The sequence below is a fragment of the Rattus rattus genome, chromosome 17 (genome assembly GCF_011064425.1).
Source record: "Rattus rattus isolate New Zealand chromosome 17, Rrattus_CSIRO_v1, whole genome shotgun sequence".
In the NCBI taxonomy this organism is placed as follows: domain Eukaryota; kingdom Metazoa; phylum Chordata; class Mammalia; order Rodentia; family Muridae; genus Rattus; species Rattus rattus.
Genome location: NC_046170.1, coordinates 30,959,135 through 30,971,253, shown reverse-complemented (window position 1 = coordinate 30,971,253; position 12,119 = coordinate 30,959,135). Strand labels below are relative to the sequence as shown.

At 45.9% G+C, this 12,119-nt stretch overlaps 1 protein-coding gene across 2 annotated transcripts in view; it reads left to right on the top strand.

Moving 5' to 3' along the window:
* The window catches only part of Rfwd3 (ring finger and WD repeat domain 3), a 32,508-nt gene extending 29,135 nt beyond the window's left edge, over positions 1-3,373 (top strand). For both annotated transcript variants that reach the window (XM_032887730.1, XM_032887729.1), the window contains exon 13: positions 1,272-3,373. In XM_032887730.1, the coding sequence (XP_032743621.1) occupies positions 1,272-1,415 (144 nt within the window). In that variant the 3' untranslated portion in view covers positions 1,416-3,373. The remainder of the gene's footprint in view (positions 1-1,271) is intronic.
* The last annotated feature ends 8,746 nt before the right edge of the window (positions 3,374-12,119 follow it).

Genomic DNA, 12,119 nt, shown 5'->3' with positions numbered 1-12,119 from the left:
AAAGTAGTAAGTCAGAGCAAGTCCAGAAGACAGACACACACACACACACACACACACACACACACACACACACACACACACACACACACGATATTCTCACGTGGCTTGCGAATGCACATGCAGGGGCACACATATAAATGTATACACATGTGTACACAAAGACTGTCACTTGTATATAGTAAAATATAACTTGTCAGGTTAGCATGCAGGCCTGAGTTAGCAAGGCAGCACACACCTGTGGTCCCAGCACTTGGGAGGTGAGGCAGAGGCAGACAGATCTCTCAGTTCAAAGCCAGCCTGGTTTACGTAGTGAATTTCAGTGCATCCAGGGCTCCATACTGAGATCTTGTCTCAAAAAAAAGTAGGGTCTGGTGGTGGTTTATTAATGCTATTTTGATGTTTCTTTTTAAAAACTATTTGTTTACTTTGCATCCCAACTACAGCTTCCCCTTGCTCCTGCCAGTCTCTCCCTCTTACCTCCTCCTTCATCCACACCCTTTTTTGCTGTTTGGAAATATTTTTGAGATAGGGGCTCATTGTATACTCACTATATAGATCTTGCTAGCCTCAAATTCGTAATGAGACCTGCCTATCTCTGCCCTCTGAAGGCTGGGGCTAAAGGCGTGCGTATGATATTGGGGATGGAGAGTACGTCCTACACTGCACGGTTAGAGGTCAGGGAACAAGTATGTAGGCTCCGTTCTCCTCCCACCTTTACCTGGGGGCATCTAGTAGGCTTTCACGGCCAGTGTCTTCTCACTGTGCCACCTCGTCGGTCAGTCCCGTTCTTAACACTTTACAGCCGTTCTTGTAATAAAACTTTGAGAAAATAAAACACTTGCTAGGATATTTGTTCCATAGCTGGAGCAATGGCTCAGCAGTAAGGAGAGAGTAACCTTCCAGGGGATCCATCCAAGTTTGATTCCCAACACCTGAATTGGGTGCTTCACAAGCAGCTATAATTCCAGCTCCAAGAGATCCACATTCTTCCATGGGTATCCCACACAGACTACCATAATTTAAATAAATATATTTCTTTAAATGTATGTTCCATAAGGACAGAGATAGTGGCCTTGCCTTGTTGACTTCTGTCTCTAGAAGGGACAATATTCAGAAGACTTCTGGCACTTAGATGAGAGAAATGAGTCCCTGGCTTGCTTCTCCAGCCAGCCTAGGGTGTGCTGGCTTTGTACAGTGTTGTGGATAGAGACAGTTCTGCCCCACCTGGGCAACCAACTGTTGGCCTCTATTCCTGTGTGTTTGTTTTTAAGGTGTGGAATGCTGGCAGTGGTTCATTGCTGCAGAACCTGAAGACTGATGAGCCTGTCTTGGACATCTGCCCTTTTGAAACGAATCAGAACAGCTACTTGGCCACCTTGACCGAGAAGATTGTCCACATTTATAAATGGGAGTGAGCGTGGCCGTGAGACCGCTAGGCACGCCGCTAGTTAATGTGGCATAGTCTGTAGCACCTCGTGACTCCAAACAAGATCGCTGTCTACATGCTGGAGCTGGAACTTCTGGATCATGGTTCATTGGATTAGTGTGATTGTGTGCGGTTTACACCAAATGAGTACCTTTGTGAATCTTGCCTGGAAATTTTTTACTTAACTTCTATAGGATCTTACAGTCCTCTCAACTACTGTTTAGGATATGAGTGCACACCAAGCATTTGGGGGTTGTAATAGCCAACCTAAATTGTCGTGTCAGTTAGGCTAATTGGCTTAAAAGCAGCACACTACAGGCCTGCCTTGCTTCTTGGATGCAAAAGATATGCGGGCGAGTCTTCCATTAAGCACAAAGGGCACTGTTCATATCCTGTGTAGGATTTGACCTATTTCCAAGTCTGAATGCTTATAACCTTTTAGTGACTATTTCGCCCAGACCCCTGCACTGCTCGCTGCCCCCAATGTCTGGTACTTCTGTGTGGTGTGCTTTGTGGCAACAAGTTCCATCCCAGGCATCCAGGCCGACTCGAATGTTGGCAAGGCCGGTGGTGGAGGTGGCTGATGAGCCGCCATATGCAAAACCATATCAAGCCCCGTTGCATTGTGGGAGGTAAGGAAAGGGACTGGGTGGTTGGGATTTTTCTGGTTAGCTTGGGATGCTGGGGGGTTTTTACTCCCCCTAAAGTCAGTGCCTAAGGATATATAGTTCCCAAGTAAAGGCTTCCCCCCACCCCCCTTTTTTCTGAAAAGGTTGTTAATGAAGTGGTTATTCTCAGGAAGGTAACAGTGGCTAAAGATCTGTGGGAGGCAGGAAGGAAGACTCTTAGAAACTTCCGTCATGGTGGTCCTGCACAGTCCAGCATCTAGAGGTTTGCCCAGGTTTGTCTACTTGGCCTTAGGCTACCCCACTGAGCCGCTGCCCTACAACACCTTGTCTCAAGGTGTGGCCAACCTGTCTGATTTTTCTCAGATGTTCCTTGATGAAGCACTATCTTTTTTAATAAAAATTCTTTCATGCCTGTCAAACTCCTGAGCTGTTTTGGTGATCTTTATTGCCAACAAGGGATTGTTAAGGGAAAATTGTTAATTTTCCCAGGGTTCCAAGTTGTGGCTGTGTCTGCTTAATGAAACCTTCTACTTGAAGATGTGTAGTTTGTTTTGTTTTTAAAACTTAAAGCTTTTAAAATGTCAGCTTCCAGCCAGTTGAGGTGGTGAGTGCCTTTTGCCCTAGCACTCTGAAGGCAGAAACAGATGGATCCCCTGTGAGTTCAAGGCCACCCTCACTACAAGGTGAGTTTTGGACAGCCAAAAGCTATAACACGGAGAAACCCTGTCTCAAAAAAAAAAAAAAAAAAAAGGCAAAAGATGTCAGCTTCCACAGTTTGGAGAAAAGTCACCTTTTCTCCCTCTCTTCCCCCCAGATGCTTTTGATATATTGATGGTTAAGGGTAAATAGAATTCACCTAACTTCTTCAGGTGGCCACAGAAAGAGCTGTGGGTGTCAGGTTGATCTGGAGCAGGCTTAGGATTTGACTTGGGTTGAAGGACATTTAACTAAGGCCGACTGGGGGGATTGGCTACCACAGAAGCTAACCTAAATACCAGGCCTTGACAGCTTCTGCATTTCTGCAATTTGGATTCGGGTAGGAGAGTGCCAGGACCTCAACCTGGTTAAGTTTTTTGCTCTACTACTGAGCTGTACTAGAAACCCAAATCTGTGTTTTGGAAGCAGATTCCCATTATAGACTGATTCTCCAAAGACAGCCTTACCCCTACTTGCAAGAAACTTCATCCCTACACCCAGGCACCAGCAGGATCTGTTTTTATATCTTGTCACGGGACATTGGGATTTCCGAATATCTGCTGTGCTGCATTTCACTGTTTTAATGTCAACAAAATAAAGAATCTGTAATGTGTAACCCCAATCCCAGTGTCTTCTGCCTATGTTCACTAGAGGCAAGAATATCCCCGCCTCTTGGGAAAGGTAGGAGCATAATCCTACTCTAGTAGATTCCCCATCTCATCCAGTATATGAGTTACACAGATGGCCCCTAGGGCTAAGTAAATACTTATTTAATTAACCGTCTCTGAGTCAGAGTCTCATGTAGCAGGGGTTGTACTTTAACTCCCCACGTAGGAAAGGCTGGCCTCGCTTCTTGCTTACTATACCTCCCAGTGCAGAGATTACAGATGTGCTCCGCTGTGCCCAGTGTAAACATTTTATCTACACTGGTGAGGCTCCAGCTGCCAGGTCTTTTTGCTGTTGCTAATTGGAAGTTTCATTTGCCTCTTAAATCAGCCCCAAGTATGGTAACACGTACCCGTCATCCCAGCACTCAGGAAACAGCCTGGAAGATTACAAGTTTCAGGCCAGACCGAGCTTTACACACACACACACACACACACACACACACACACACACACACACACACACACACACACACACACACAGAGTCCTCAGACTTCCCTGCTTGGTGGCTTCCTGCTACTGCTTTAAACTGAGGGGCGTTAGCAATGAGCAAAGGCCTGTAGGCTTCCTGCTACTGCTTTAAACTGAGGGGCGTTAGCAATGAGCAAAGGCCTGTAGGTCTGATTGCTCAGCACGTTCTGGCCACCTTCTTCGGATTGTTGTTTCTAATGAAGAATATGGTGGTGCAAACCTGCCCTACAGTTAGACTGGAAAAGGTGGAAATGCCGTCCAGTTAAACAACAAATAAGAGTATATTGAATTTCAAAAGGACATAATTTACAAGTATGACCTTACTACTGTTACAGAGCAAGTGTAGGAAAGAGGGAGTTATGGGGTAGAAATAAACCCTGGATTGCTAAGAATCCTAACTGCGTTTTTTAAAAAGTCATTGTACATCTATGCCTGGCTGGTCTGGAACTTAACATGTGGTTTCTTAGACCAGATCCACCTGCCTCTGTTTCCCAAGAGCAGGGATTAAACGTACACAGTACGTTCTGAGAGGACTGGGTTAGCCAGAGCAGACTGACTCCATGACTGGCTGTGAACTGGCAGTTTGGAAGACTAGGCTTAAGTTTCTGTTCCCCAGAACTGGAAAAGTCCAAAACGGTCAATTCCAGGAAAAACTACTCATGGGCAGCCAATCAGGAGCTGTAGAAGCAGCTCACCGCCAAATCCTCCTCACCCCCCAGAGCCTTAACCAATCACAAAGGCACCTATAACCCTGGAGATAGAGCCAGTCAATCAGGAGAAAGAAAGGTAAAAGTCACTCACTCCTGTCCCAACAGACTTTAAACTGACCCTGCAGAGTCCACACCTGTCTTCCATCCCGATGCATGATGGACCCCTGCATGCAGGTTCTCTGAAGAATAAACTCTCTTTGCTGTTGCATCCTGGGGTATCATTCTTTGCAAACCGCGGACCCTTACAATTACTAGTAGGTAAAGAATTTCTTAAACACTTGAATCACTTATTATTTTACAAGAAAAAATGTTTTTTAAAATCCTAATGAAATTATAGCCAGCCATGCCAGCATTCTAGAGGCTGAGCAGAAGGATCCCAAATTCAAGGCTAGCATTGGAAACAAATTCCGTTTGCCCCATGCCCCTCCCTGCCAAGGGAAATGGCGTGGTGTTGGCATGCAGAAGGTGTTTCGGTTTTACATGCCCTGGTCCTTCCACCATACACTTACAATACTGAAGGCCAAGTTCCTGCCACCTTGTACTACAACTACCAGTAACTAAAGTTCCAGGAAACCCAATGCCTTCTGATCTCCAAGCGTACCAAGCAAACATGCACATACATGTTCAAAATGTAAAAGCTCATTTCGACTCTCCATGTTTCCATCTCCAGGACAATGTAAACAGATGCCCCACAAATTTTTTTCTGTGCTGAAAATTCAAAACAAACATTCGTCCTTTGTAGCACTTTGTCCAGTAATGGACAGTAAGCAGAAGAGCTGTCCTAGAGGCTCAGTGTGGGCTACAGTTAACATCTGAATCAGATTAAAAGAAATTATTAACATTGAGGGAAAATAGGATTTCAAGATGGTGGTCCCGTCTCAAAAATAAATAAATAAATAAAAATAAATTGGGGCTAGAGACAGCTCAGTGTTAAGAGCACTGACTGCTCTTCCAGAGGTCCTGAGTTCAATTCCCAGCAACCACATGGTGGCTCACAACCATCTGTTAATTGGATCTGATGCCCTCTACTGGTGTGTCTGAAAACAGCTACAGTGTACTCATATAAATAAAATAATTTAAAAAAAAAATCAGTTTAAAAGACCTGGAATTTCGTTATCTAAGCAAAGCTTTGTGAGTTGCTAACAACTGAATAATCTTATAGTTAAAGTTGTGGCTTGACACCCCCCCCCCATAGCTGTAAGCCATTTTGTTGCATGCCTGCCAGTCACTGACACAAGAGAAGTGTCAAGGACGTGCTGACCAAATACCTTGTTTTGTTCTACAAAGCTTTACGTAGGACCCATCAAATCAAAGGTCAACGTGAACTGCTCTGTCTAAAACGGCTTGAGTCAGAGCTGGCCACTGGGCAGCTCTTCCTGCACCTATGTAAGAGCTATCTGTGGTATTTGTGGCTGACACTGAAAAATGCTACTAACATGCTAAAAAGTTATGATTATAATGCTCATGTTCTGTTACCTTACCCAGGACCAGTCACCTGAAAGTTTAATACTGAAAAGTTAATACTGATAATACTTTGCCTAGGAAGACAACTCTCCCCTCCTTGCCCTTTAAACTTTTTTTTTTTTTTTTTGGTTCTTTTTTTCGGAGCTGGGGACCGAACCCAGGGCCTTGCGCTTCCTAGGCAAGCGCTCTACCACTGAGCTAAATCCCCAACCCCCACTTTAAACTTTTAAACCTGGTTTTTCCTATAAAAAGTATACCCTGAGAGCAGACTAGTACCACAGTTAGGCTCCCACAGTCCTTTTTGCCATCCTGGATGTCCAGCATTATGGTGTGCATTCAATAAACTATTCTTGCTTAACTGTGATCAGTGTTTGTATGGTTTGAGTGGCGATTCCTGAACCCCAACAGTTGTAATTAGAGGCTTTGGGCATCATGCCTGCCTAGGTTTGTTAGGGTCCAGAAATCGCTCCATAAACCACACAAACACTGATCTCAGACAGGCGGGGATAGTTTATTAATTCACACACCAAGACTGATTGATCAGGGCCATAGTCCCAGACACAGGAGCTGGAAGCTATAACCACCGACATTGTCCAGGGCCAGTTTATATTGGGAAAAACACTAAAGAGCTCATGAGCAGACACAGGAGCTGCAGGGTGGCCTGCCTTCTTCCAAGTTTCTTTAGTCATTCAGGCATAACAGTCCAACCTGACCCCTCTTGCTTGGCCCTGAGAGATGGCTATGGATAGAGATTTTCCAAGAAGTACAATCCTCAAAACATGATAACAGGGCTGGAGAGATGGCTCAGCGGTTAAGAGCACCCGACTACTCTTCCAGAGGTCCTGAGTTCAATTCCCAGCAACCACATGGTGGCTCACAACCATCTGTAAAGAGATCCGTTGCCCTCTTCTGGTGTATCTGAAGACAGCTACAGTGTACTTATATATAATAAATGAATAGTAATAATAATAAAAAAAACAGGATAACAAACCTCTGAGCATAGCAACTTGACTGGTTCCAGGCCAAATGGCTACAGTTATCCCAGGGATGAAACACCAGGGAAGCAGGCTTGAATAAGTTACATGGTAAGAACGCATCTGGAAAAATAATAAAACTAATGCTACATCTTCAAGCTCTTCCTGATGCTTATAGACCCGACTGTCTGGTTTAAACGCCATCGGTGTCGGTGTGATGTCTGAAGATAGCTGCTGAACCATGCTAATGGAGGGGTATGGTGACCGAAGTCTTTCTCTCTTTTTTCCCCCTGGTTTTCTGAGACGAAGTTTCTCTGTGTAGCCCTGGCTATTCTGGATCTGTAGACCAGACCGACCTGGAACAGACAGAGAGATCTGCCTGCCATGTGGCACCATCATCTGGCACCACACGTCTTCTCTCAAATGTGGTCTAAAAGGTTGGTTGTTCAAGGCCAGGGGTGGTAAATGTCAAGTGCTTCTGAGGTGGAGACAGAAGGATTAAGGAGTTCTTTTTTTTTTTTTTTAAAGAATTACACGGGGTTGGGGATTTAGCTCAGTGGTAGAGCGCTTGCCTAGGAAACGCAAGGCCCTGGGTTCGGTCCCCAGCTCCGAAAAAAAGAACAAAAAAAAAAAAAAAAAAAAAAATTACTTACTTTATGTAGATGAGTAAACTCTAGCGGTCTTAACTGTGAGACTTCCCAGATCCTTTGTTGTACTCAAGTGAGAAGTGAAGCTTCAAGAGAATATAGGAAGCCCGAATTCTTTTTTTTTTTTTTTTTTTTTTTCCGGAGCTGGGGACCGAACCCAGGGCCTTACGCTTGCTAGGCAAGCGCTCTACCACTGAGCTAAATCCCCAACCAACTGTAGCGGTCTTTAACCATAACAGAAGAGGGCATCAGATTTCATTACGGATGGTTGTGAGCCACCATGTGGTTGCTGAGAGTCGAACTCGGGACCTCTGGAAGAGCAGCCAGTGCTCAACCCGCTGAGCCATCTCTCCAGCCCAGATTAGGGAGTTCTACCTTACTACATACTGAATTTGAGGCAAGCCTGGGCTACATGAAACCCTGTCTCAAACAAAACAAAACAAAGAAAACCACCCACACAGCCACCAACTCCCCAAGGATAAAACTCAAGAATTGTACCCAAGAAGAGTTGAGAAATGATGACATTGAGCTGGAGAGAAGTACAGAATCTAAACCCAGTGAAGTTCTGGAACCCGAGTTAACCAAGTGGCCATGACCCCACTTCCTCTCATGAAGGAGAGGCCCTCACTGTTAGGATAATGTGAATGTAGTTCACATCACCAGGCAAATAAGCTCCTTCGGCTCCCTCTCTCAGTGTCAAGGAAAAACTTCAGATACTAACTTTTGATTTCCTGGTAAGAGGAATTACAGCCAGGTGTGGCGGTGGCTCATGCCTGCAAGATCCAACTCCTGAGGTGGAGGCAGAACAATCAGTCCAAAGTCATTCTTAAGGACAACCTAGGTTGTAGCCAGGCAGAGGTGTACATCTTTAATCCCAGCACTTGAGGGGCAGAGGCAGAGAGGCAGAGAGGCAGGGAGGCAGGGAGGCAGGGAGGCAGGGAGACAGGGAGGCAGGGAGAGGCAGAGGCAGAGGAGAGGCAGGAGAGGCAGAGGCAGAGGCAGCAGGAGGCAGAGGAGAGGCAGAGAGGCAGAGGGAGAGGCAGAGGCAGAGAGGCAGAGACGGAGAGGCAGAGGCAGAGGCAGAGAGGCAGAGAGGCAGAGGCAGAGAGGCAGAGAGGCAGAGGTAGAAGCAGAGAGCAGAGGCAGAGGCAGATAGGCAGAGGCAGGCGAAGCAGGGAGGGAGAGAGGCAGAGAGGTGCAGAGAGAGGCAGAGAGAGGCAGGGAGGCAGGGAGAGGCAGAGGAGAGGCAGGAGAGGCAGGGAGAGAGAGAGGCAGGGAGGCAGAGAGGCAGAGAAGCAGAGCAGGCAGTTGTAAGTCTTGAGTTTGAGGGCAACCTGATCTGGCTATCTGTGTACTGAGTTCCATGCCAGCCAGGGCTACACTCTGCAAAACAAAAATTACTGCAAAAAGAATGAACCTACCCACAGTCCAACAAAACACACACACACACACACACACACACACACACACACACACACGCATGTGTGCACACGAGAATAATGCACTCAAAATGCTCCTCTTTCAGAATGAATAACCTCGATCTCACTGGGGAACGTCTTAAACTTTATAAAGGCTGATCTATTGTAGTCTTGCCCTTTAATCCAGGGCAAGGTCCCTCCTAGAGTGTTGGTCTTTTACTTCAGGGTGTTGCCTTTCTGAGGCCTCAACTGAGAGTGTTTACCCAAGGCTACTCTATCACAGCATGGTTTAAACCCTGAGGTCAATCAACTTCTTCAGCCCTTTCAGCTACAGGAAGCTCCATGCAGTTTATTACTCCTCAGCCATTGTTTTCTGGAGCCTTGGGAGCCTCGCTCTACACCTGTGTCCTTAAAAGTCAGCCTGTGACTTAGCAGAAACTCCTTCACAGATTTTTAGCTCTTTTCTGTGATTTTCCTTCACTTAAAAAAAATGGTGGTTTGTTTGTTTTTTGTGGGGGTTGGGGGAAGTGTGTTTGTTCCTGTTTTGTTTTGTTTGTCGTTTTTGCAGCAGTCTGGAAGAGGTGACGATATCCTAGAGAAGATATTCTAGAGGCAAGTATGTCCCTTCCTTAAGCCATCCGACTTTTCAAACAATGGCCCCACACGAATTGCTATTTCCTCCGGAATCTCAGGCTGGGAGAAGGCGAGACTAAAGTCTAGTGCCAGCTAAAGGGGATACTTGGGGAGTGTGTGGTGGGAAGGCACATTCATACAGTTCCGACAACTTCTCAGAGCAGCTTGCGAGAGAGTGAAGCCCAGATAACAGTGGAGGATAATGGGCAGGACCACACCCCAACCCCATGATTGGGATTACTTAGCTGTGCATAATCTTGCACATTAGGTAAACATAAACTTCGTGCTCGCCACTAAAGGAAGATGGATGTGGGGGATCACCATCACTCTTCCCATGGTGACCACATCAAGTACATCCCCTGAAAGTTTTTTTTTATCACTGGTCTTCTTAATTAGTATCCTGAGAACAGGTAGCCAAGCCTAGCTTGTCTTTGCGGTTTTGTTTTGAGATTGGGTCTTGCTACGTAATTTAGGCTTGTGGCAAGCACTCGTCCTCCTGAATGCTGGGATTAGAGGCCCGTACCGCAGTGCCTGGCTCTTTCCAGTGTTTCGGTCCTTAAGTGCCAGGTATTGAGGGAAGGAGGCTCTGAACTCCTTCCTGTGCGTCTTTAGCTCAATAAAAATACTATTTCCTATATGGGCTGTCTTCTGATGAACTGTCACAGTGTTGAGAATCCACTCAAGGGGTACGTCCTTTAGACTTACAGCCCTTTATTATCCCATCCGGGCTATTGGTTTCTTAAACTTTCTAGAGGCCTTAAGAGCTGACCCCTGTCCAGTTCTCTGATTTTCCCATCTCTCCCGCTCCTCATTACAGACACCAAGGACTTGTTATGTTGCCTGGCCTGGCTTTGAATCTGCAGCCATCCTGCCTTAGCTGGGATTACAGACCTGTGCCTCCAAACCTTGTTCTGCCTTCTAGATGCCCATTGCCATCTCCTCGGGGTCTTGAACTTAGTTTCATTTTATTTTGTTTGTCTTCTCTTTTGGTTTTTCAAGACAGGGTTTTTCTGTGTAGCCCTGGCTGTCCCGGAACACTCTCTGTAGACCAGGCTGGCCTCATACTCAGAAATCTGCCTGCTTCTGCCTCCCACGTGTTGGAACTCAAGGTCTAATGAGGGTGCGTACTGCCATGCCCCACTATCTTACATCTTTAAACAGTTCATCTGGCTTGTTTATCCCTCACATATGCCAGATCTTAAGCAATGCCTGGCAAATTTTTAAAATGTTCATCATCGGGGTTGGGGATTTAGCTCAGTGGTGGAGCGCTTGCCTAGCAAGCGCGAGGCCCTGGGTTCGGTCCCCAGCTCCGAAAAAAAAGAAAAAAAAATGTTCATCCTCAGCAGGTCTGTGGTGGGGTAGTTTGCAACCCCAATACTATACTAGAGAGGCCAAAGCAAGACTAACTGGAGACCAAGACCAGTTTGGGCCAGCTTCTTCTGTGTATTGAGACCTTTGTTTCAAAAACCAAGACAAACAAAATGTTCCACAGATTCCTACTGAATAAATAAATTAGTGAAGCAGGCATGTTAACACAGTACAACGAGTAAAAATAACCCCTAGTTCTGATAGAGGTCGTGGGTTTTACTAAGTCTAGGGGCTAAACCCAGGGCCTTAGACATGCTGGGCATGTGCTAAAACATTGTGCTACCTACCTATATTCTCTTCCCCCACCTTGTGTGTGTGTGTGTGTGTGTGTGTGTGTGTGTGTGTGTGTGTGTGTTGACAGGTAGAACTTGCAGAGCTTGCGGTGTTTCTCTTCTGGTTTCTCTTTCAAGCTCCCAAGTGCCGGAATTTCCGGCATGAGCGACCATGCCTGGCCTGACATAGTGTACCTTACATTGAAAAGTCAATGAGGCTGGAAGACTTGAGTAAAACCAACCGTTTTGCTACTGGTGGGAGGCTATGGCTTCGGTAAGGTCTGACTCTGTGGGGCATTGCCTGAGCTGGCTGGGTTCCCAGATTTCTCAGTATCTTGTTTCTTGGCCACTGAGACTTCAAGATAGATTTATCCTCATCGGCTATCACTAGAGACCACCTGTGGCACGGCATAGGATTTGCTCAGTGCAAGATGAGAGATAGGCAACTGCCAGCCTTAGACTGGCTTAAAATAACCTGAGCACTGGCCTTTAGTGATCTCATGGGCTTGTGGCGATGTGGTTGTTTGAGACTTATCTATGCCACGTTACTACTATGGACTGTGTATATTTAGTCCACACTGAGTTACTTTAGTCCATGACTATGTCTCAAGATAATTTTGTGGTAGTAACAAGGGCGAGTGCTGATGGAAATGCCAACATACTTCTAACATACTTCTATTCTTAGAGATAGAGGCCAGGGCCAACCACAGTGGGCAGTTTGAACCTACAGACTATTCTGTCTCAG